Below are 22974 nucleotides of genomic sequence, written 5' to 3'. Positions count from 1 at the left end.
CTCTGACAGAGCAGCACTGTCTTAGTATTGACCGCCTGAAAGTGCAGCACTCCCTCAGTACTGACCCAGTGACAGAGCAGCACTCCCTCAGTCCTGACTCCCTGACTTAACCGCACTCCCTCAGTACTGACCCGGTGACAGTGCAGCACTCCCTCAGTACTGAACCGGTCAGAGTGCAGCATTCCCTCAGTACTGACCCGGTCACAGTGCAGCACTCCCTCAGTACTGACCCGGTGACAGTGCAGCACTCCCTCAGTACTGACCCCCCGACAGTGCAGCACTCCCTCAGTACTGACCTGGTGACAGTGCAGCACTCCCTCAGTACTGACCCGGTGACAGAGCAGCACTCCCTCAGTACTGACCCAGTGACAGTGCAGCACTCCCTCAGTACTGACCCGGTGACAGTGCAGCACTCCCTCAGTACTGACCCGGTGACAGTGCAGCACTCCCTCAGTACTGACCCGGTCACAGTGCAGCATTCCCTCAGTACTGACCTGGTGACAGTGCAGCACTCCCTCAGTACTGACCCGGTGACAGTGCAGCACTCCCTCAGTACTGATCCCCCAACAGTGCAGCACTCCCTCAGTACTGACCTGGTGACAGTGCAGCACTCCCTCAGTACTGACCCAGTGACAGTGCAGCACTCCCTCAGTAATGACCCGGTGACAGAGCAGCACTCCCTCAGTACCCGGTGACAGAGCAGCACTCCCTCAGTACTGACCCGGTGACAGTGCAGCACTCCCTCAGTACTGTCCCGGTGACAGTGCAGCACTCCCTCAGTACTGACCCGGTGACAGTGCAGCACTCCCTCAGTACTGACCCGGTGACAGTGCAGCATTCCCTCAGTACTGACCCCCCAACAGTGCAGCACTCCCTCAGTACTGACCCGGTGAAAGAGCTGCACTCCCTCAGTACTGACCTGGTGACAGAGCAGCACTCCCTCAGTACTGACCCGGTGACAGAGCTGCACTCCCTCAGTACTGACCCGGTGACAGAGCTGCACTCCCTCAGTACTGACCCGGTGACAGTGCAGCTCTCCCTCAGTACTGACCCGGTGACAGTGCAGCACTCCTTCAGTACTGACCTGGTGACAGTGCAGCACTCCCTCAGTACTGACCCAGTGACAGAGCAGCACTCCCTCAGTACTGACCCGGTGACAGTGCAGCACTCCCTCAGTACTGACCCCCTGACAGTGCAGCACTCCCTCAGTACTGACCCGGTGACAGTGCAGCACTCCCTCAGTACTGACCCGGTGACAGTGCAGCACTCCCTCAGTACTGACCCGGTGACAGTGCAGCACTCCCTCAGTACTGACCCGGTGACAGTGCAGCACTCCCTCAGTACTGACCCGGTGACAGTGCAGCACTCCCTCAGTACTGACCCGGTGACAGAGCAGCACTCCCTCAGTACTGACCCGGTGACAGTGCAGCACTCCCTCAGTACTGACCCCACGACAGTGCAGCATTCCCTCAGTACTGACCCGGTGACAGTGCAGCACTCCCTCAGTACTGACCCGGTGACAGTGCAGCACTCCCTCAGTACTGACCCGGTGACAGAGCAGCACTCCCTCAGTACTGACCTGGTGACAGTGCAGCACTCCCTCAGTACTGACCCGTTGACAGAGCAGCATTCCCTCAGTACTGACCCGGTGACAGTGCAGCACTCCCTCAGTACTGACCCGGTGACAGTGGAGCACTCCCTCAGTACTGACCCGGTGACAGTGCAGCACTCCCTCATTACTGACCCGGTGACAGTGCAGCACTCCCTCAGTACTGACCCGGTGACAGTGCAGCACTCCCTCAGTACTGACCCGGTGACAGTGCAGCACTCCCTCAGTACTGACCCGGTGACAGTGCAGCACTCCCTCAGTACTGACCCGGTGACAGTGCAGCACTCCCTCAGTACTGACCCGGTGACAATGCAGCACTCCCTCAGTACTGACCCGGTGACAGAGCAGCACTCCCTCAGTACTGACCCGGTGACAGTGCAGCACTCCCTCAGTACTGACCCGGTGACAGTGCAGCACTCCCTCAGTACTGACCCGGTGACAGTGCAGCACTCCCTCAGTACTGACCCGGTGACAGTGCAGCACTCTCTCAGTACTGACCCGGTGACAGAGCTGCACTCCCTCAGTACTGACCCGGTGACAGAGCAGCACTCCCTCAGTACTGACCCGGTGACAGAGGAGCACTCCTTCAGTACTAACCCCCTGACAGTGCAGCACTCCCTCAGTACTAACCCCCTGACAGAGCAGCACCCCCTCAGTACTAACCCCCTGACAGAGCAGCACTCCCACACTACTGACCCCCTGACAGAGCAGCACTCCCTCAGTACTGACCCCCTGACAGAGCAGCACTCCCTCAGTACTGACCCCCTGACAGAGCAGCACTCCCTCAGTACTGACCCCCTGACAGAGCAGCACTCCCTCAGTACTGACCCGGTGACAGTGCAGCACTCCCTCAGTACTGACCCGGTGACAGTGCAGCACTCCCTCAGTACTGACCCGGTGACAGTGCAGCACTCCTTCAGTACTGACCCGGTGACAGAGCTGCACTCCCTCAGTACTGACCCGGTGACAGAGCTGCACTCCCTCGGTACTGACCCGGTGACAGTGCAGCACTCCCTCGGTACTGACCCGGTGACAGTGCAGCACTGCCTCGGTACTGACCCGGTGACAGTGCAGCACTCCCTCGGTACTGACCCGGTGACAGTGCAGCACTGCCTCCGTACTGACCCGGTGACAGTGCAGCACTGCCTCCGTACTGACCCGGTGACAGTGCAGCACTCCCTCAGTACTGACCCGGTGACAGTGCAGCACTCCCTCAGTACTGGCCCCCTGACAGAGAGGCACTCCCACAGTATTGATCCTCTGTCAGAGCAGCACTCCCTCAGTACTGATCCTCTGACAGAGCAGCACTGTCTTAGTATTGACCGCCTGAAAGTGCAGCACTCCCTCAGTACTGACCCAGTGACAGAGCAGCACTCCCTCAGTCCTGACTCCCTGACTTAACCGCACTCCCTCAGTACTGACCCGGTGACAGTGCAGCACTCCCTCAGTACTGAACCGGTCAGAGTGCAGCATTCCCTCAGTACTGACCCGGTCACAGTGCAGCACTCCCTCAGTACTGACCCGGTGACAGTGCAGCACTCCCTCAGTACTGACCCCCCGACAGTGCAGCACTCCCTCAGTACTGACCTGGTGACAGTGCAGCACTCCCTCAGTACTGACCCGGTGACAGAGCAGCACTCCCTCAGTACTGACCCAGTGACAGTGCAGCACTCCCTCAGTACTGACCCGGTGACAGTGCAGCACTCCCTCAGTACTGACCCGGTGACAGTGCAGCACTCCCTCAGTACTGACCCGGTCACAGTGCAGCATTCCCTCAGTACTGACCTGGTGACAGTGCAGCACTCCCTCAGTACTGACCCGGTGACAGTGCAGCACTCCCTCAGTACTGATCCCCCAACAGTGCAGCACTCCCTCAGTACTGACCTGGTGACAGTGCAGCACTCCCTCAGTACTGACCCAGTGACAGTGCAGCACTCCCTCAGTAATGACCCGGTGACAGAGCAGCACTCCCTCAGTACCCGGTGACAGAGCAGCACTCCCTCAGTACTGACCCGGTGACAGTGCAGCACTCCCTCAGTACTGTCCCGGTGACAGTGCAGCACTCCCTCAGTACTGACCCGGTGACAGTGCAGCACTCCCTCAGTACTGACCCGGTGACAGTGCAGCATTCCCTCAGTACTGACCCCCCAACAGTGCAGCACTCCCTCAGTACTGACCCGGTGAAAGAGCTGCACTCCCTCAGTACTGACCTGGTGACAGAGCAGCACTCCCTCAGTACTGACCCGGTGACAGAGCTGCACTCCCTCAGTACTGACCCGGTGACAGAGCTGCACTCCCTCAGTACTGACCCGGTGACAGTGCAGCTCTCCCTCAGTACTGACCCGGTGACAGTGCAGCACTCCTTCAGTACTGACCTGGTGACAGTGCAGCACTCCCTCAGTACTGACCCAGTGACAGAGCAGCACTCCCTCAGTACTGACCCGGTGACAGTGCAGCACTCCCTCAGTACTGACCCCCTGACAGTGCAGCACTCCCTCAGTACTGACCCGGTGACAGTGCAGCACTCCCTCAGTACTGACCCGGTGACAGTGCAGCACTCCCTCAGTACTGACCCGGTGACAGTGCAGCACTCCCTCAGTACTGACCCGGTGACAGTGCAGCACTCCCTCAGTACTGACCCGGTGACAGTGCAGCACTCCCTCAGTACTGACCTGGTGACAGAGCAGCACTCCCTCAGTACTGACCCGGTGACAGTGCAGCACTCCCTCAGTACTGACCCCACGACAGTGCAGCATTCCCTCAGTACTGACCCGGTGACAGTGCAGCACTCCCTCAGTACTGACCCGGTGACAGTGCAGCATTCCCTCAGTACTGACCCGGTGACAGTGCAGCACTCCCTCAGTACTGACCCGGTGACAGTGCAGCACTCCCTCAGTACTGACCCGGTGACAGAGCAGCACTCCCTCAGTACTGACCCGGTGACAGTGCAGCACTCCCTCAGTACTGACCCGGTGACAGAGCAGCACTCCCTCAGTACTGACCCGGTGACAGTGCAGCACTCCCTCAGTACTGACCCGGTGACAGTGCAGCACTCCCTCAGTACTGACCCGGTGACAGTGCAGCACTCCCTCATTACTGACCCGGTGACAGTGCAGCACTCCCTCAGTACTGACCCGGTGACAGTGCAGCACTCCCTCAGTACTGACCCGGTGACAGTGCAGCACTCCCTCAGTACTGACCCGGTGACAGTGCAGCACTCCCTCAGTACTGACCCGGTGACAGTGCAGCACTCCCTCAGTACTGACCCGGTGACAGTGCAGCACTCCCTCAGTACTGACCCGGTGACAGAGCAGCACTCCCTCAGTACTGACCCGGTGACAGTGCAGCACTCCCTCAGTACTGACCCGGTGACAGTGCAGCACTCCCTCAGTACTGACCCGGTGACAGTGCAGCACTCCCTCAGTACTGACCCGGTGACAGTGCAGCACTCCCTCAGTACTGACCCGGTGACAGAGCAGCACTCCCTCAGTACTGACCCGGTGACAGTGCAGCACTCCCTCAGTACTGACCCGGTAACAGAGCAGCACTCCCTCAGTACTGACCCGGTGACAGTGCAGCACTCCCTCAGTACTGACCCGGTGACAGTGCAGCACTCCCTCAGTACTGACCCGGTGACAGTGCAGCACTCCCTCATTACTGACCCGGTGACAGTGCAGCACTCCCTCAGTACTGACCCGGTGACAGTGCAGCACTCCCTCAGTACTGACCCGGTGACAGAGCAGCACTCCCTCAGTACTGACCCGGTGACAGTGCAGCACTCCCTCAGTACTGACCCGGTGACAGTGCAGCACTCCCTCAGTACTGACCCGGTGACAGTGCAGCACTCCCTCAGTACTGACCCGGTGACAGTGCAGCACTCCCTCAGTACTGACCCGGTGACAGTGCAGCACTCCCTCAGTACTGCAGTAAAGTACAGAATTGTACTATTTATATAGTAACGCAGTCAGGCTGCAATCCCATCACTCCCTGTGGCTCTGTCACTGACGGTACTTTCTGCTGTTTTTCCTGCGCTCAGATCAAGACAAACCCAGAGAGTCAGCAACCCCGCCGCACGGGGAGGGGGGGGTGGATGACATCACTGCTGGTCGTGATTTGCATAAACATTTAAACAAATGAGGCTATTGACCAACCACAGCGCGCCCCAGGCTCCGCTTCCGGGTCAGAGTGCGGCAAATGGCGGAGCTCAGAGCCCGTTGCTGAGAGGAGTCGGGTGAGAGGGGGCGAGACAGACACTGATACCGAGATACAGATGGGGGACGGCTGAGATGGCGGTTGGTGGCGGGGGTGAGATGGGGGTGTGATGGGGGCGGTGTGATGGGGAGAGTGAGTGAGATGGGGGAGATGGCTGGGGGTGGGTTGGCTGGGGTGAGATGGTTGGGGTGGGTTGGTTGGGGTGAGATGGTTGGGGTGGGTTGGCTGGGGGTGAGATGGTTGGGGTGAGATGGTTGGGGTGAGATGGTTGGGGTGAGATGGTTGGGTTGAGATGGTTGGGGTGGGTTGGCTGGGGGTGAGATGGTTGGGGTGAGATGGTTGGGGTGGGTTGGCTGGGGGTGAGATGGTTGGGGTGGGTTGGCTGGGGGTGAGATGGTTGGGGTGGGTTGGCTGGGGGTGAGATGGTTGGGGTGGGTTGGCTGGGGTGAGATGGTTGGGGTGAGATGGTTGGGGTGAGATGGTTGGGGTGGGTTGGCTGGGGGTGAGATGGTTGGGGTGAGATGGTTGGGGTGAGATGGTTGGGGTGAGATGGTTGGGGTGAGATGGTTGGGGTGGGTTGGCTGGGGGTGAGATGGTTGGGGTGAGATGGTTGGGGTGGGTTGGCTGGGGGTGAGATGGTTGGGGTGAGATGGTTGGGGTGAGATGGTTGGGGTGGGTTGGCTGGGGGTGAGATGGTTGGGGTGAGATGGTTGGGGTGAGATGGTTGGGGTGGGTTGGCTGGGGGTGAGATGGTTGGGGTGGGTTGGCTGGGGGTGAGGTGGTTGGGGTGGGTTGGCTGGGGGTGAGATGGTTGGGGTGAGATGGTTGGGGTGAGATGGTTGGGGTGAGATGGTTGGGGTGAGATGGTTGGGGTGGGTTGGCTGGGGGTGAGATGGTTGGGGTGGGTTGGCTGGGGGTGAGATGGTTGGGGTGAGATGGTTGGGGTGCGATGGTTGGGGTGAGATGGTTGGGGTGGGTTGGCTGGGGGTGAGATGGTTGGGGTGGGTTGGCTGGGGGTGAGATGGTTGGGGTGGGTTGGCTGGGGTGGGCTGTCTGGTGTGAGATGGCTGGGGTGGGTTGGCTGGGGTGGGTTGGCTGGGGTGCGATGGCTGGGGGTGAGATGGTTGGGGTGGGATGGCTGGGGGTGAGATGGTTGGGATGGGTTGGCTGGGGGTGAGATGGTTGGGGTGGGTTGGCTGGGGGTGAGATGGTTGGGGTGGGTTGGCTGGGGGTGAGATGGTTGGGGTGGGTTGGCTGGGGGTGAGATGGTTGGGGTGGGTTGGCTGGGGTGGGAGGAGTTCGCTCCCCAACCCGCGGTCAGATCAGTCTGTGACAGCGAGCGGCTGGATCTGATCCGGGTTTGCTGGGCGGGAGGGAGATGGTCCAGCAGCTGCTTTGGGCTGTGTCTCTGTACAAATAACCCCCAGGCCTCTCCTTCCTCCCCAATGCTTTATTCCCGGGGGGGTTGTTGTCTTTACCAATGACCAGAAACGTGAAACAAACAAATTACCCGCCATCTACCCAGTGGAGCTGAGCCCCTGTGAGTCTGGCTTTAGTGAACTGACCTTAGCCTGAGATCTCGGTCAAAGTTACAATAGATCTCGGTGCCCCACATGGGGTGGGGTGGGGTAGGGGGGCTGGAAATCAGCCTGGGTTTTAGCCACTGCTTTGTGTCCTGTGATTGCTGCTGGAAGGAGAGTGTGTGGGCCTTGAATGGGGCTCAATCCTGATAGATTCAGGTTGATAAGATTTCTAGGTACCAACGACATTAAGGGATACGGGGATAGTGCAGGAAGATGGAGTTGATGTAGAACATCAGCCATGATCTCATTGAATGGCAGAGCAAACTCGAGGGGCTGAATGGCCTTCTCCTGTGTTCCCATTTCTGGCTCTGACACTCACTGTCTGGCTGGCCCCTGAGACCGGCCACTGGAGTGGTCACTTGTACCTGAAGTCAATTTCCATAACCATACCAGGCAATCGGCACCTTCAGGAGAGAAAATGAACTAAAATGAAACCAAAGGAACCTTCGAATGTGTAGGAAGGTCTATACACTGGAATATACTGTGAGGATTTATTTTATTCATCTTTTTTCCCCAGGTGTAAAATTGGAAGGGAAAAGTCATGGTGCATCTCTGTAAGTATGGCACAGCAACCTCTGAGGAACAAACCTCTACCAGCTTAGTGCCCTTGGGTACCCAGCTGGATTTAACTGCCCGCTCAGTAATGTTTGTTCCTCTGTATTGTTTGCAGTGTCAGGCCACTGGTTGCCTGGAGTATCAATGCCTTCTCGCTCGGTATCCCTAGGTTGGAGAATTGAAGGGCTTATGATGCTCAGTTCTCATCGGTGTCTCTCCCATTCTCTTTCCCAGCATATTCACGACATGTTCACTCTCTCAGGGTTCCACCCCTGCCTGTCCCTGCGCAGCAACCATACCTCATCAAACTAATTCTTAGCACTGCTACAAGCGTCAGTCTGGCTGATCAATCCCCCTCCCCAGCTGTACCACGGTTTTGCCATTCTATCTGACTTTCTGCCTGACATCCAGTCCTGGTTGATGCCAAGTTTCTTCCAGCCTGACCCTGATAGATCCTTTTACTATCTTCTACCTCTTGCTATCCACCAGTCTTTAAATTTGGCTCAGTCCTAAGTTGAATTTCTTGCCCCATCTCTGGTCATTCACCAAGGGTGCAGTTTTCTATTTGTGTGTTGTTGCCTGCTTGTGCTCCTCTGTTACACTCAGAATTCATTTCCTCCCAGTGAACCTCTCCTGCTCCCCTCACCAGCCATTCCGCAGCTCCTGCGTCCCACCCCATCACCCCCTTCAAGACTCCAGGTCGTGCACTCTCTTGCACTATTCACACTCCATTAATCCCATCTCTGCTTGGCACCACCATCTTCTCCAGTTGTGTGAAACAGGCAGGCCCTTCCATTCTGCAGCCCCACAGCCACTAGCCACTATCAGAGGCGCAGGACCATGTATCGGGGGAAAAAAAGGCTGCGTTGTATAGAAGTTTATCACATATCTGAATCAACTCTTCCAAGTGCTTCACAGGCATTGAGCTACTTTGAAGTGCCGCCCTTGATGTTATAGAAGCAAACCAGCAACACAATTCCACACTAAATCGGCAAGTTGAATTGACCATTGAATCAATCTGTATTTGCTGTTGGCTGAGGTTGGTGGGTAGGGGAGGGAATGTTTAGCCCTGGACACCTGACAAACACCCTACTCTTCCAATACTGCACTGGGATCTTTTTCATCCACCTCAACCACTGAAATGGTACCTTGGTTTAATGTGAGTCCTAAAGGAGGATATCTCTGCCAACCCACTCCGCAAACCCCCCACCCCCCAGGCCCCCCAAGGGCAACTCTTGAGTGTCAGCCAGAAATAAGTGGTCAACTCCTGCAGTGTAGCTACTGAAGTATTACTAATTTAGTCAACCTGCCACTGACTCTGAAACATTCTCCCACAACTACTCAGCTTTCCATCTTCTTTGTAAAGCATCAGTGACAGCTCTGCCTTTAGGACTCTATACTCAGTCATCCCTTTACTCTTCTGTGCCACTCCCCTCCAGCCCCACTGTTAGGGTGCTGTGTGGAATGCTGTGTAATCTGTGGTTCATCTGATGGTGCTGTAGAGTGCGGTATAAATTCTGTGGTTGATCTAGAGGTGCTGTGTGTAGTGCTGTATAACCTGTGAGGTTGATGTGAAGGTGCTCTGTGGAGTCCAGTATAACCTGTGTGGTTGATCTGAAGGTGCTGGGCGGAGTGCTGTATATTATGTGTGGCTGATCTGGAGGTGCTGTGCGGAGTGCTGTATAATCTGTGTGGTTGATCTGATGGTGCTGTGTGGAGTGCTGTATAATCTGTGTGGTTGATCTGAAGGTACTGTGTGGAGTGCTGTATAATCTGTGTGGCTGATCTGAAGGTGCTGGGCGGAGTGCTGTATATTATGTGTGGCTGATCTGGAGGTGCTGTGCGGAGTGCTGTATAATCTGTGTGGTTGATCTAAAGGTGCTGTGTGGAGTGCTGTATAACCTGTGTGGCTGATCTGGAGGTGCTGTGCGGATTGCTGTATAATCTGTGTGGTTGATCTGGAGGTGCTGTGCAGAGTGCTGTATAATCTGTGTAGTTGATCTGAAGGTGCTGTGTGGAGTGCTGTGTAATCTGTGTGGTTGATCTGAAGGTGCTGTGTGGAGTGCTGTATAATCTGTGTGGTTGATCTGAAGGTGCTGTGTGGAGTGCTGTATAATCTGTGTGGTTGATCTGATGGTGCTGTGTACAGTGCTGTATAATCTGTGTGGTTGATCTGATGGTGCTGTGTACAGTGCTGTATAATCTGTGTGGTTGATCTGATGGTGCTGTGTACAGTGCTGTATAATCTGTGTGGTTGATCTGATGGTGCTGTGCGGAGTGCTGTATAATCTGTGTGGTTGATCTAAAGGTGCTGTGTGGAGTGCTGTATAACCTGTGTGGCTGATCTGGAGGTGCTGTGTGGAGTGCTGTATAATCTGTGTGGTTGATCTGAAGGTGCTGTGCGGAGTGCTGTATAATCTGTGTGGTTGATCTGATGGTGCTGTGTACAGTGCTGTATAATCTGTGTGGTTGATCTGATGGTGCTGTGTGGAGTGCTGTATAATCTGGTTCATCTGATGGTGCTGTGTGGAGTGCTGTATAATCTGTGTGGTTGATCTGATGGTGCTGTGTGGAGTGCTGTATAATCTGGTTGATCTGATGGTGCTGTGTGGAGTGCTGTATAATCTGTGTGGTTGATCTGATGGTGCTGTGTGGAGTGCTGTATAATCTGTGTGGTTGATCTGAAGGTGCTGTGCGGAGTGCTGTATAATCTGTGTGGTTGATCTGATGGTGCTGTGTGGAGTGCTGTATAATCTGGTTCATCTGAAGGTGCTGTGCGGAGTGCTGTATAATCTGTGTGGTTGATCTGATGGTGCTGTGTGGAGTTCTGTATAATCTGTGTGGTTGATCCAAAGGTGCTGTGTGGAGTGCTGTATAATCTGGTTCATCTGAAGGTGCTGTATAATCTGTGTGGTTGATCTGATGGTGCTGTGTGGAGTGCCGTATAATCTGTGTGGTTGATCTGATGGTGCTGTGTGCAGTGCTGCATAATCTGTGTGGTTGATCTGATGGTGCTGTGTGGAGTGCCGTATAATCTGTGTGGTTGATCTGAAGGTGCTGTGTGGAGTGCTGTATAATCTGTGTGGTTGATCTGAAGGTGCTGTGTGGAGTGCTGTATAATCTGTGGTTGACCTGATGGTGCTGTGCGGAGTGCTGTATAATCTGTGTGGTTGATCTGATGGTGCTGTGTGGAGTGCTGTATAATCTGTGTGGTTGATCGATTGGTGCTGTGTGGAGTGCTGTATAATCTGTGTGGTTGATCTGAAGGTGCTGTGTGGAGTGCTGTATCATCTGTGTAGTTGATCTGATGGTGCTGTGTGGAGTGCTGTGTAATCCGTGTGGTTGATCTGATGGTGCTGTGCGGAGTGCTGTATAATCTGTGTCATTGATCTGATGATGCTGTGTGGAGTGCTGTATAATCTGTGTGGTTGATCTGATGGTGCTGTGTGGAGTGCTGTATAATCTGTGTGGATTGATCTGATGGTGCTGTGTGGAGTGCTGTATAATCTGTGTGGTTGATTTGATGGTCCTGTGTGGAGTGCTGTATAACCTGGGTGGTTGATCTGATGGTGCTGTGTGGAGTGCTGTATAATCTGTGTTGTCGATCTGATGGTGCTGTGCGGAGTGCTGTATAATCTGTGTGGTTGATCTGATGGTGCTGTGTGGAGTGCTGTATAATCTATGTGGTTGATCTGAAGGTGCTGTGTGGAGTGCTGTATAACCTGTGTGGTTGATCTGATGGTGCTGTGTGGAGTGCTGTATAACCTGTGTGGTTGATCTGATGGTGCTGTGTGGAGTGCTGTATCATCTGTGGTTGACCTGCTGGTGCTGTGTGGAGTGCTGTATAACCTGTGTGGTTGATCTGAAGGTGCTGTGTGGAGTGCTGTATAACCTGTGTGGTTGATCTGATGGTGCTGTGCGGAGTGTTGTATAATCTGTGTAGTTGATCTGATGGTGCTGTGTGGAGTGCTGTATAATCCGTGTGGTTGATCTGATGGTGCTGTGTGGAGTGCTGTATAATCTGGTTGATCTGATGGTGCTGTGTGGATTGCTGTATAATCTGTGTCATTGATCTGATGGGGCTGTGTGGAGTGCTGTATAATCTGTGTGGTTGATCTGATGGGGCTGTGTGGAGTGCTGTATAATCTGTGTGGTTGATCTGATGGTGCTGTGTGGAGTGCTGTATAATCTGTGTGGTTGATCTGATGGGGCTGTGTGGAGTGCTGTATAATCTGTGTGGTTGATCTGATGGGGCTGTGTGGAGTGCTGTATAATCTGTGTGGTTGATCTGATGTTGCTGTGTACAGTGCTGTATAATCTGTGTGGTTGATCTGATGGTGCTGTGTGGAGTGCCTTATAATCTGTGTGGTTGATCTGAAGGTGCTGTGTGGAGTGCTATATAATCTGTGTGGTTGATCTGATGGTGCTGTGTGGAGTGCTGTCTAATCTGTGTGGTTGATCTGATGGTGCTGTGTACAGTGCTGTATAATCTGTGTGGTTGATCTGATGGTGCTGTGTACAGTGCTGTATAATCTGTGTGGTTGATCTGATGGTGCTGTGTGCAGTGCTGTATAATCTGTGTGGTTGATCTGAAGGTGCTGTGTGGAGTGCTATATAATCTGTGTGGTTGATCTGATGGTGCTGTGTGGAGAGCTGTATAATCTGTGGTTGATCTGAAGGTGCTGTGTGGAGTGCAGTATAATCTGTGTTGATCTGAAGGTGCTGTGTGGAGTGCTGTATAATCTGTGTGGTTGATCTGAAGGTGCTGTGTGGAGTGCTGTATAATCTCTGTGGTTGATCTGATGGTGCTGTATGGAGTGCTGTATAATCTGTGTTGATCTGAAGGTGCTGTGTGGAGTTTTGTATAATCTGTGTGGTTGATCTGATGGTGCTGTGTGGAGTGCTGTATAACCTGTGTGGTTGATCTGAAGGTGGTGTATGGAGTGCTGTATAATCTGTGTCATTGATCTGATGGTGCTGTGTGGAGTGCTGTATAACCTGTGTGGTTGATCTGATGGTGCTGTGTGGAGTGCTGCATAATCTGGTTGATCTGATGGTGCTGTGTGGAATGCTGTATAATCTGTGTGGTTGATCTGATGGTGCTGTGCGGAGTGCTGTATAATCTGTGTGGTTGATCTGATGGTGCTGTGTGGAGTGCTGTGTAATCTGTGTGGTTGATCTGATGGTGCTGTGTGGAGTGCTGTATAATCTGTGTGGTTGTTCTGAAGTTGCTGTGTGGAGTGCTGTATAATCTGTGTTGATCTGATGGTGCTGTGCGGAGTGCTGTATAATCTGTGTTGATCTGAAGGTGCTGTGTGGAGTGCTGTATAACCTGTGTGGTTGATCTGATGGTGCTGTGCGGAGTGCTGTATAACCTGTGTAGTTGATCTGAAGGTGCTGTGTGGAGTGCTGTATAATCTGGTTGATCTGATGGTGCTGTGTGGAGGGCTGTATAATCTGGTTGATCTGCTGGTGCTGTGTGGAGTGTTGTATAATCTGTGTAGTTGATGTGATAGTGCTGTGTGGAGTGCTGTATATCCTGTGTGGCTGATCTGAAGGTGCTGTGCGGATTGCTGTATATCCTGTGTCGTTGATCTGAAGGTGCTGTGTGGAGTGCTGTATAATCTGTGTTGATCTGATGGTGCTTTGCGGAGTGCTGTATAATCTGTGTTGATCTGATGGTGCTGTGCGGAGTGCTGTATAATCTGTGTTGATCTGAAGGTGCTGTGCGGAGTGCTGTATAATCTGTGTGGTTGATCTGATGGTGCTGTGTGGAGTGCTGTATAATCTGTGTGGTTGATCTGATGGTGCTGTGTGGAGTGCTGTATAATCTGTGTGGTTGATCTGATGGTGCTGTGCGGAGTGCTGTATAATCTGTGTAGTTGATCTGATGGTGCTGTGTGGAGTGCTGTATAACTTGTGTTGATCTGATGGTGCTGTGCGGAGTGCTGTATAATCTGTGTTGATCTGAAGGTTCTGTGCGGAGTGCTGTATAATCTGTGTTGATCTGAAGCTGCTGTGCGGAGTGCTGTATAATATGTGTAGTTGATCTGATGGTGCTGTGTGCAGTGCTGTATAACCTGTGTGATTGATCTGATGGTGCTGTGCGGAGTGCTGTATAATCTGTGTAGTTGATCTGATGGTGCTGTGTGGAGTGCTGTATAATCTGTGTTGATCTGAAGGTTCTGTGCGGAGTGCTGTATAATCTGTGTTGATCTGAAGCTGCTGTGCGGAGTGCTGTATAATATGTGTAGTTGATCTGATGGTGCTGTGTGCAGTGCTGTATAACCTGTGTGGTTGATCTGATGGTGCTGTGCGGAGTGCTGTATAATCTGTGTAGTTGATCTGATGGTTCTGTGTGGAGTGTTGTATAACTTGTGTTGATCTGATGGTGCTGTGCGGAGTGCTGTATAATCTGTGTTGATCTGAAGGTTCTGTGCGGAGTGCTGTATAATCTGTGTTGATCTGAAGCTGCTGTGCGGAGTGCTGTATAATATGTGTAGTTGATCTGATGGTGCTGTGTGCAGTGCTGTATAACCTGTGTGGTTGATCTGATGGTGCTGTGCGGAGTGCTGTATAATCTGTGTAGTTGTTCTGATGGTTCTGTGTGGAGTGCTGTATAATCTGTGTGGTTCATCTGATGGTGCTGTGTGGAGTGCTGTATAACCTGTACGGAGTGCAGTATAATCGGTGTGGTTGATCTGATGGTGCTGTGTGGAGTGCTGTATAATCTGTGTGGTTGATCTGATGGTGCTGTGCGGAGTGCTGTATAATCTGTGTGGTTGATCTGATGGTGCTGTGTGGAGTGCTGTATAATCTGTGTGGTCGATCTGAAGGTTCTGTGGAGTGCAGTATAATCTGTGTGGTTGATCTGTAGTTTCTGTGTGGAGTGCTGTATAATCTGTGTGGTCGATCTGAAGGTTCTGTGGAGTGCTGTATAACCTGCGTGGTTGATCTGAAGTTGCTGTGTGGAGTGCTGTATAATCTGTGTGGTTGATCTGAAGTTGCTGTGTGGAGTGCTGTATAATCTGTGTGGTTGATCTGAAGCTGCTGTGTGGAGTGCTGTATAACCTGTGTGGTTGATCTGAAGGTGCTGTGTGGTGTGCTGTATAATCTGTGTGGTTGATCTGATGGTGCTGTGCGGAGTGCTGTATAATCTGTGTGGTTGATCTGAAGTTGCTGTGTGGAGTGCTGTATAATCTGGGTGATCTGATGGTGCTGTGTGGAGTGCTGTATAATCTGTGTGGTCGATCTGATGGTGCTGTGCGGAGTGCTGTATAATATGTGTTGTCGATCTGATGGTGCTGTGCGGAGTGCTGTATAATATGTTGTCGATCTGATGTTGCTGTGCGGAGTGCTGTATAATCTGTGTTGATCTGAAGGTGCTGTGCGGAGTGCTGTATAATCTGTGTAGTTGATCTGATGGTGCTGTGTGGAGTGCTGTATAATCTGTGCTGATCTGATGGTACGTTGCGGAGTGCTATATAATCTGTGTTGATCTGATGGTGCTGTGCGGAGTCCTGTATAATCTGTGTTGATCTGAAGGTGCTGTGCGGAGTGCTGTATAATCTGTGTTGATCTGAAGGTGCTGTGCGAAGTGCTGTATAATCTGTGTAGTTGATCTGATGGTGCTGTGTGCAGTGCTGTATAACCTGTGTGGTTGATCTGATGGTGCTGTGTGGAGTGCTGTATAATCTGTGTAGTTGTTCTGATAGTGCTGTGTGGAGTGCTGTATAATCTGTGTGGTTCATCTGATGGTGCTGTGTGGAGTGCTGTATAATCTGTGCAGAGTGCAGTATAACCAGTGTGGTTGATCTGATGGTGCTGTGTGGAGTGCTGTATAATCTGTGTGGTTGATCTGATGGTGCAGTGTGGAGTGCTGTATAATCTGTTTTGATCTGAAGGTGCTGTGTGGAGTGCTGTATAATCTGTGTGGTTGATCTGATGGTGCTGTGCGGAGTGCTGTATAATCTGTGTTGATCTGAAGGTGCTGTGTGGCGTGCTGTATAACCTGTGTAGTTGATCTGATGGTGCTGTGCGGAGTGCTATATAACCTGTGTGGTTGATCTGAAGTTGCTGTGTGGAGTTCTGTATAACCTGTGTGGTTGATCTGAAGTTGCTGTGTGGAGTGCTGTATAACCTGTGTGGTTGATCTGATGGTGCTGTGTGGAGTGCTGTATAATCTGTGTGGTTGATCTGAAGTTGCTGTGTGGAGTGCTGTATATTCTGGGTGATCTGATGGTGCTGTGTGGAGTGCTGTATAATCTGTGTGGTTGATCTGAATGTGCTGTGTGGAGTGCTGTATAATCTGTGTGGTCGATCTGATGGTGCTGTGTGGAGTGCTGTATAATCTGTGTGGTCGATCTGATGGTGCTGTGCGGAGTGCTGTATAATATGTGTTGTCGATCTGATGGTGCTGTGCGGAGTGCTGTCTAATATGTGTTGTCGATCTGATGGTGCTGTGCGGAGTGCTGTATAATCTGTGTGGTCGATCTGATGGTGTTGTGTGGAGTGCTTTATAACCTGTGTGGTTGATCTGATGGTGCTGTGTGGAGTGCTGTATAATCTGTGTGGTTGATCTGATGGTGCTGTGTGGAGTGCTGTATAATCTGTGTGGTTGATCTGATGGTGCTGTGCGGAGTGCTGTATAATCTGTGTGGTTGATCTGATGGTGCTGTGTGGAGTGCTGTATAATATGTGTTGTCGATCTGATGGTGCTGTGCGGAGTGCTGTCTAATATGTGTTGTCGATCTGATGGTGCTGTGTGGAGTGCTGTATAATCTGTGTGGTTGATCTGATGGTTCTGTGTGGAGTGCTGTATAATCTGTGTGGTTGATCTGAAGGTGCTGTGTGGAGTGCTGTATTATCTGTGTGGTTGATCTGAAGTTGCTGTGTGGAGTGCTGTATATTCTGGGTGATCTGATGGTGCTGTGTGGAGTGCTGTATAATCTGTGTGGTTGATCTGAATGTGCTGTGTGGAGTGCTGTCTAATCTGTGTGGTTGATCTGATGGTGCTGTGTGGACTGCTGTATAATCTGTGTGGTCGATCTGATGGTGCTGTGCGGAGTGCTGTCTAATATGTGTTGTCGATCTGATGGTGCTGTGCGGAGTGCTGTATAATCTGTGTGGTCAATCTGATGGTGTTGTGTGGGGTGCTTTATAACCTGTGTGGTTGATCTGTTGGTGCTGTGCGGGGTGCTATATAACCTGTGTGGTTGATCTGTTGGTGCTGTGTGGAGTGCTTTATAACCTGTGTGGTTGATCTGTTGGTGCTGTGCGGAGTGCTGTATAATCTGTGCGGTGTGCTGTATAATCTGTGCGGGGTGCTGTATAATCTGTGCGGGGTGCTGTATAATCTGTGCGGGGTGCTGTATAATCTGTGCGGGGTGCTGTATAATCTGTGCGGGGTGCTGTGTCAGCCGTGCGGGGTGCTGTGTCAGCCGTGCGGGGTGCTGTGTCAGCCGTGCGGGGTGCTGTGTCAGCCGTGCGGGGTGCTGTGTCAGCCGTGCGGGGTGCTGTGTCAGCCGTGCGGGGTGCTGTGTCAGCCGTGCGGGGTGCTGTGTCAGCCGTGCGGGGTGCTGTGTCAGCCGTGCGGGGTGCTGTGTCAGCCGTGCGGGGTGCTGTGTCAGCCGTGCGGGGTGCTGTGTCAGCCGTGCGGGGTGCTGTGTCAGCCGTGCGGGGTGCTGTGTCAGCCGTGCGGGGTGCTGTGTCAGCCGTGCGGGGTGCTGTGTCAGCCGTGCGGGGTGCTGTGTCAGCCGTGCGGGGTGCTGTGTCAGCCGTGCGGGGTGCTGTGTCAGCCGTGCGGGGTGCTGTGTCAGCCGTGCGGGGTGCTGTGTCAGCCGTGCGGGGTGCTGTGTCAGCCGTGCGGGGTGCTGTGTCAGCCGTGCGGGGTGCTGTGTCAGCCGTGCGGGGTGCTGTGTCAGCCGTGCGGAGTGCTGTGTCAGCCGTGCGGAGTGCTGTGTCACCTGTGCGGAGTGCTGTATAATCTCTGTCTCTGATCCGGTTCTGTTGTAGATCAGTTATTTTTTTTGTTTCTTTCTCAGCACCGATCCTGCTGAAACATTATCAGCGGGGATTTGTGTGTATCCGGATGGCTTTGGGTGGCTGCACAAACCGACCCTTCTACAAGATTGTTGCTGCACATAACAAACGGGCCCGGGATGGCAAATTCCTGGAGCAGCTGGGATCGTATGATCCCCTGCCCAACATCTTCAACGAGAAGTTGGTCAGTTTGAACTATGAGAGGATCAAGTACTGGCTAGCCTGTGGGGCACACATGACGAAGCCTGTGGAGAGACTGCTAGGTAAAAGGTCTTGGCTCTTCTTCCTCCCTCAGGTTATTGTCAACACCCCACCCAACCCCGCCAACTTCTTCAGAAGGTTCCAGAGTTCCAACGTGTCACCCTGACAGCCAGTGCTGGGCAGATTATTCAAGGAGGGGATCAAATGCTGACTTGCCCTCATGTGCTCTGGCAGAAGCCTTTCTGCTGCATGTCCCTCCCAACACATGTTCGTGTGTTTGGCTCTGAACAGCATCAAGCAGTGCCATTCCCTGCCCTGCCACCGGGGGGTGGGGTGGGCAAGTGCCCATTTTTAATCTTGTGTTGTGTCCCTTGACATTTTATTGCCCCCCTCCCTCCTGAACCAACCCTCCAGCCGCTCCCAACAGACAGCGTATGGGCACCTGCAGCCTCTGGAAATGCAAGCTGTGAGGAGGACAGAGAGGCTGCAAAGAGATATAGACAGGTTAAGTGAGTGAGCAACAGTATAATGTGGGCAAGCAGGAAGTTCTTCACTTTGGTTACAAGAATAGAAAAGCAGGTTTCTTTTTAAAGGTGTGAAACTTGTAAATGTTGATGTTCAGAGAAACCTGGGTGTGCTCATACAAGGAACTGAAAGTTAACATGCAGGTGCAGCAAGCAATTTGGAAGGCAAATGGCATGTTATCTTTATTGCAAGGGGATTGGAGCTCAGGAAGAAAGGAGTCTTGCTCTGAATGAATGGGGTTTTGGTGAGATCACACCTAGAATACTGTGTGCAGTTTTGGCCTCTGTATTTAAGGAAGGATATACTTGCATTGGAGGTGGTGCAGCAGACGTTCACTGGATTGGTCCCTGAGATGAGAGGGTTGTCGTTTGTTGAGAGACTGAGTAATTTGGGCCTATATTCTCTGGAGTTTAGAAGAATGCGAGGCAATCTCATTGAAACAGACAAGGTTCTGAGGGGGCTTGATAGATCAGACACTGAGAGATTGTTTCCGCTGGTCGGGGAACCTAAAATATGGGGGCACAGTCTCAGGATAAGGGGCCAGCTTCACTCAAAGGGTTGTGAATCTTTGGATTTCTCCACCCCAGAGGGTGGTGGATGCTCCAGCTTTGAGTACATTTCAGGTTGGGAAAATGGAGTTGAAGCCCAAGATTGGCCCTGATCGTATAGAATAGCAGAGCAGAGTCGATGGGTCGTATGATCTACTCCTGCTCCTATTTCATGTATTCTGTGGCAGTGATACTGGCTGGATACTGCTTGTTGGGGTCGTTGCCAGCAAGGCCTGGCTGGTCAGGCAGGTAGGGAAGGGTCCCTTCCTTAGTCTCGACAGATTAAAGGTCAAACCCACTTTACGGCCAAAGTGCAGCCGCCTCTAAACAGGTTCTGGCTGCTCTGGCACTGCCCCCCCCACCATCCCCCCCACCCCAGCCACAGGTTCTGGCTGCCTTGTGCCCCTTCCCTGCCCCCCAACTGCCCTGTGGGCCGCCGGGCTGTGACCCCGCGGAGCCGCCGGGCTGTGACCCCGCGGAGCCGCCGGGCTGGGACCCCGCGGAGCCGCCGGGCTGGGACCCCGCGGAGCCGCCGGGCTGGGACCCCGCGGAGCCGCCGGGCTGGGACCCCGCGGAGCCGCCGGGCTGGGACCCCGCGGAGCCGCCGGGCTGGGACCCCGCGGAGCCGCCGGGCTGGGACCCCGCGGAGCCGCCGGGCTGGGACCCCGCGGAGCCGCCGGGCTGGGACCCTGCGGAGCCGCCGGGCTGGGACCCCGCGCTGGGCTGTGACCCCGTGGGCCGCTGGTTTAACAAACGGGTCTGGAGATCTGTTAAAACCGGAAGTGACAATTGAGCTTTACTGCACTTCTTGATAAATGGTTTTTGTGTCTTTTCTTTGTTTGCTAGGTCTGTCCGGATTTTTCCCTCTGCACCCCATGACAGTGACCGGGGCAGAGAGATTTCACAAGAAGCAGGCACTAGTGGCCCGAGCTGAGCTGGAGGAAGAGCCTGTGGAAGCTGCAGGAGATGAACAGCCGAGCGCCTGATTCCAGAGTTCATAGTGCAACCCCCAGAGGAGGACATTAACAGCCTCCAATGCTTCATTGAGTGTCATCTGTAATAAGCACAGGAGGTCTCTCTGCCTGTTTTGGGCCGGTATCTACAGCAAACAGCATTGTAATGGGACTCAATTACTGTTTTACTAATAGATTGTTGTAGAGCACACTTAAAACCAGTGTCCTTTAATATCGTGTAGCTCCCAGTCTCAGCCTGGTGTAGACAGCTCAGGTACAGCCCAAGGTAGGAAGGTAGGATTTACAGCTGTGTCTTCCTCTTAGATCAAGTGAGCACGGTGATTGTCCCTCAAACCCACCGTTATCGGTTACTGGATGCCAGTGAGACCAGTCATTCATTGTGATTCCAAACTTAACATTCAGTTCCTGCTGTTTTTAAACCCCTGAAGTATCTCAGTTGTTTCTGTCCACCCTCCAATCCTTCCCCTGTCCCTGAACCTCCATCCCAGTGTCCTCTTCCTCAGCTGCAGATCATCCTGGGTCTACACAATATACAGACTTCCATGGTATTTACAGCACAGAAACAGGCCATTCAGCCCACTCTGCCTCTGCCAGTGTTTATGCTCCACACCACCAGCCTCCCACCACCTCTTTTCATTTAAACCCAATCAGAATATTCTTCTAGTCCTTCCTCCCTCATTTATCCAGCTTCCCGTTAAATGCATCCCAGCATTGTCCCTAAGCATGAAATTCCAGCCTCTTTGATCCAGCCACTCTCCAAGAATGGGCAGCGCCTAGTACAGCCCAATGGTGGGTGTGGTGTGTGGCAGATTGCCTTGTGTGGTGAGATGGGGCTGTCACTAATCTCTCCTATGGTCAATATGGCCCCTGTTTCTAGGGTTGCTGCCGGATGCCCCACTCTCCGATATCTTGAGATATTGTGTCATCCCATGAAACTTCACTGCCCTGGGTCAGTAAGTGAGGCCTGGCATATGCTGCTCACCCACACTGATCCTTACTCCTGCTTTTCCAATAGCTTTTGATGTTGTTTCCACCACTAAAAACGGTTTTGTTTACACCCAATGTGACAGAATCATCGGGTTCTCCATGAAAGCACAGGATTTCCAGTGAGCTGCTGTGTGATGTGACAGGTTCAATAGGGCTGCCTAGTAAATTGCAACCAAGCCTCCGAATATGCCCCATGCAAAGGAGAAGCAGCCTGTCGGGAAGGAGATGGAATTTGCTGCACCCACCGTGACTAGGTGCTAACACTCTCATCTCCGAGTCAGAAGGTCATGGGTTCAAGGCAGAGACTTGAGCATGTAATCCACGCTAACAGTGCAATGTTTGCCTGTGGGAGGAGGGCGTCAATGCCAATGCAACCCTACCCCCACTTGACAGTGTCTCTCTCACACAAACCTTTCAGTGGTGGGATACAGAGAGAGAGAGAGAGAGACGGACCGGAGTGGGAGCCTGGCTACAGAACCCTCTCCGTAGCTGAGGAACACTGAACTCTGTTTTCAACTCAGCAGAGTTTCTAGATGATTTAGTGTAAACATCTCATACACCTTTTTTAAAATGGTTGTTAGGTGTGTTGAGGATCGCTCAATTCTGACCTTTGGAACAGTTTTAACAGTCCTCCTACAGTACTGGATCACTGCTGTTATATAGCAGCTAAGAGGCTTGACACCCAGCGCCTCAGGTAGGGGAATCCCCTCTGAGTCAGGGTATGTGTGGTGAGGCTGGGAGAGTTGGTTTTGTTGTACTTGCCCCTTTTGCTCAATTATTGAATGATCACTTAAAGGCTTCTAATGTTCAGTGAATAAATCCAGAACTGGTTTAAAAAATATACAATCCATGGATTGCTCCTTTTTTCTTTTTTCAGAAGTGATGTAACTAAAATAATATGTTGTGGACAATCATGAAGGTGGGGCTCCTGTCTCGAATGAATTGGCAGTGTATGTATTGGCAGCGGCAGCAGCTGTGTGTGGTAGGGTGAAGGAGGAGGTGCTGATATCATGTGTGTCCTTTCTGAATGTTTGTCCAGTTTTATTTGCTGAGCATTGTTTACTGAAGCCAATGTTACTTCAATAGCCACTCCCTTGTTGCCATTCCCTTGTTCACCTGGTTTTAATGAAGCCATAACACCTGGCAAAGTCTCAGAGTCCTCCCTTCCCGCCCTATCACCCGAATCCTCACTCTCTCTCCCCCCGCCGCCTCAAACACAGATTGTGATTCTAAAGGAGATTTTGTAACATGAGCAAAGCCCTGGAGGATTGTCTTGTGAACAGCACACAGCTTGCATCAATCTCCCAAAAGCAAAACACTGCAGATGCTGGAAATCGGAAATAAAGACAGAAAATGCTGGAAACACTCAGCAGGCCATGCAGCATCTCTGGAGAGAGAAACAGGGTTAACGTTTCAGGTCAATGAGCTTTCATCAGAGATGTTAATGTAGGCACGGTGTGGGAAGTGAGATACAAAGAATTGCGATCATATAGCACCTTTCACAACCATTGGACGTCTCCAGTGTTTTACAGTCAATGACGAACTTTCGCAGTGTTGTAGTTGTTTTAACATAGGGAACGTGTAATGTAAAATAGTGCTTTCAAAGATCCCCAGCCCAGACATGATGGGCTGAATGGCCTGTGCTGTATCATTCTATGATTATAAGGGGACACAAAAAAAAAAGCCAAAGGGAAGCTGTGATTAAATGATGATGGTGCGAGGCGAAAGTAAATGAGAAA

At 52.5% G+C, this 22974-nt stretch overlaps 1 protein-coding gene across 2 annotated transcripts; it reads left to right on the top strand.

Moving 5' to 3' along the window:
• The first annotated feature begins 7125 nt into the window (after window positions 1-7125).
• Window positions 7126-22081, top strand: mrps16 (mitochondrial ribosomal protein S16). Of its 2 annotated transcripts, XR_013574251.1 has the most exons (5): window positions 7126-7361; window positions 7922-7958; window positions 18003-18263; window positions 20121-20346; window positions 21319-22081. XR_013574251.1 is itself a non-coding variant. In XM_078535067.1 (4 exons), the coding sequence occupies exons 2-4, from the start codon at window positions 7946-7948 to the stop codon at window positions 20258-20260; spliced, it is 414 nt and encodes a 137-aa protein (XP_078391193.1). In that variant the 5' UTR covers window positions 7126-7361; window positions 7922-7945; the 3' UTR covers window positions 20261-21107. The 2 variants fall into 2 exon arrangements, 1 of the variants encoding a protein (XP_078391193.1); XM_078535067.1 differs by lacking the exon at window positions 21319-22081 and having other exon boundaries at window positions 20121-21107.
• Window positions 22082-22974: the final 893 nt, after the last annotated feature.

The sequence above is a fragment of the Cetorhinus maximus genome, unplaced genomic scaffold (assembly GCF_964194155.1).
Source record: "Cetorhinus maximus unplaced genomic scaffold, sCetMax3.hap1.1 HAP1_SCAFFOLD_243, whole genome shotgun sequence".
NCBI lineage: Eukaryota > Metazoa > Chordata > Chondrichthyes > Lamniformes > Cetorhinidae > Cetorhinus > Cetorhinus maximus.
Note: the sequence above shows the minus strand (reverse complement) of the source record. Positions and strands in the feature narration are given on the sequence as shown.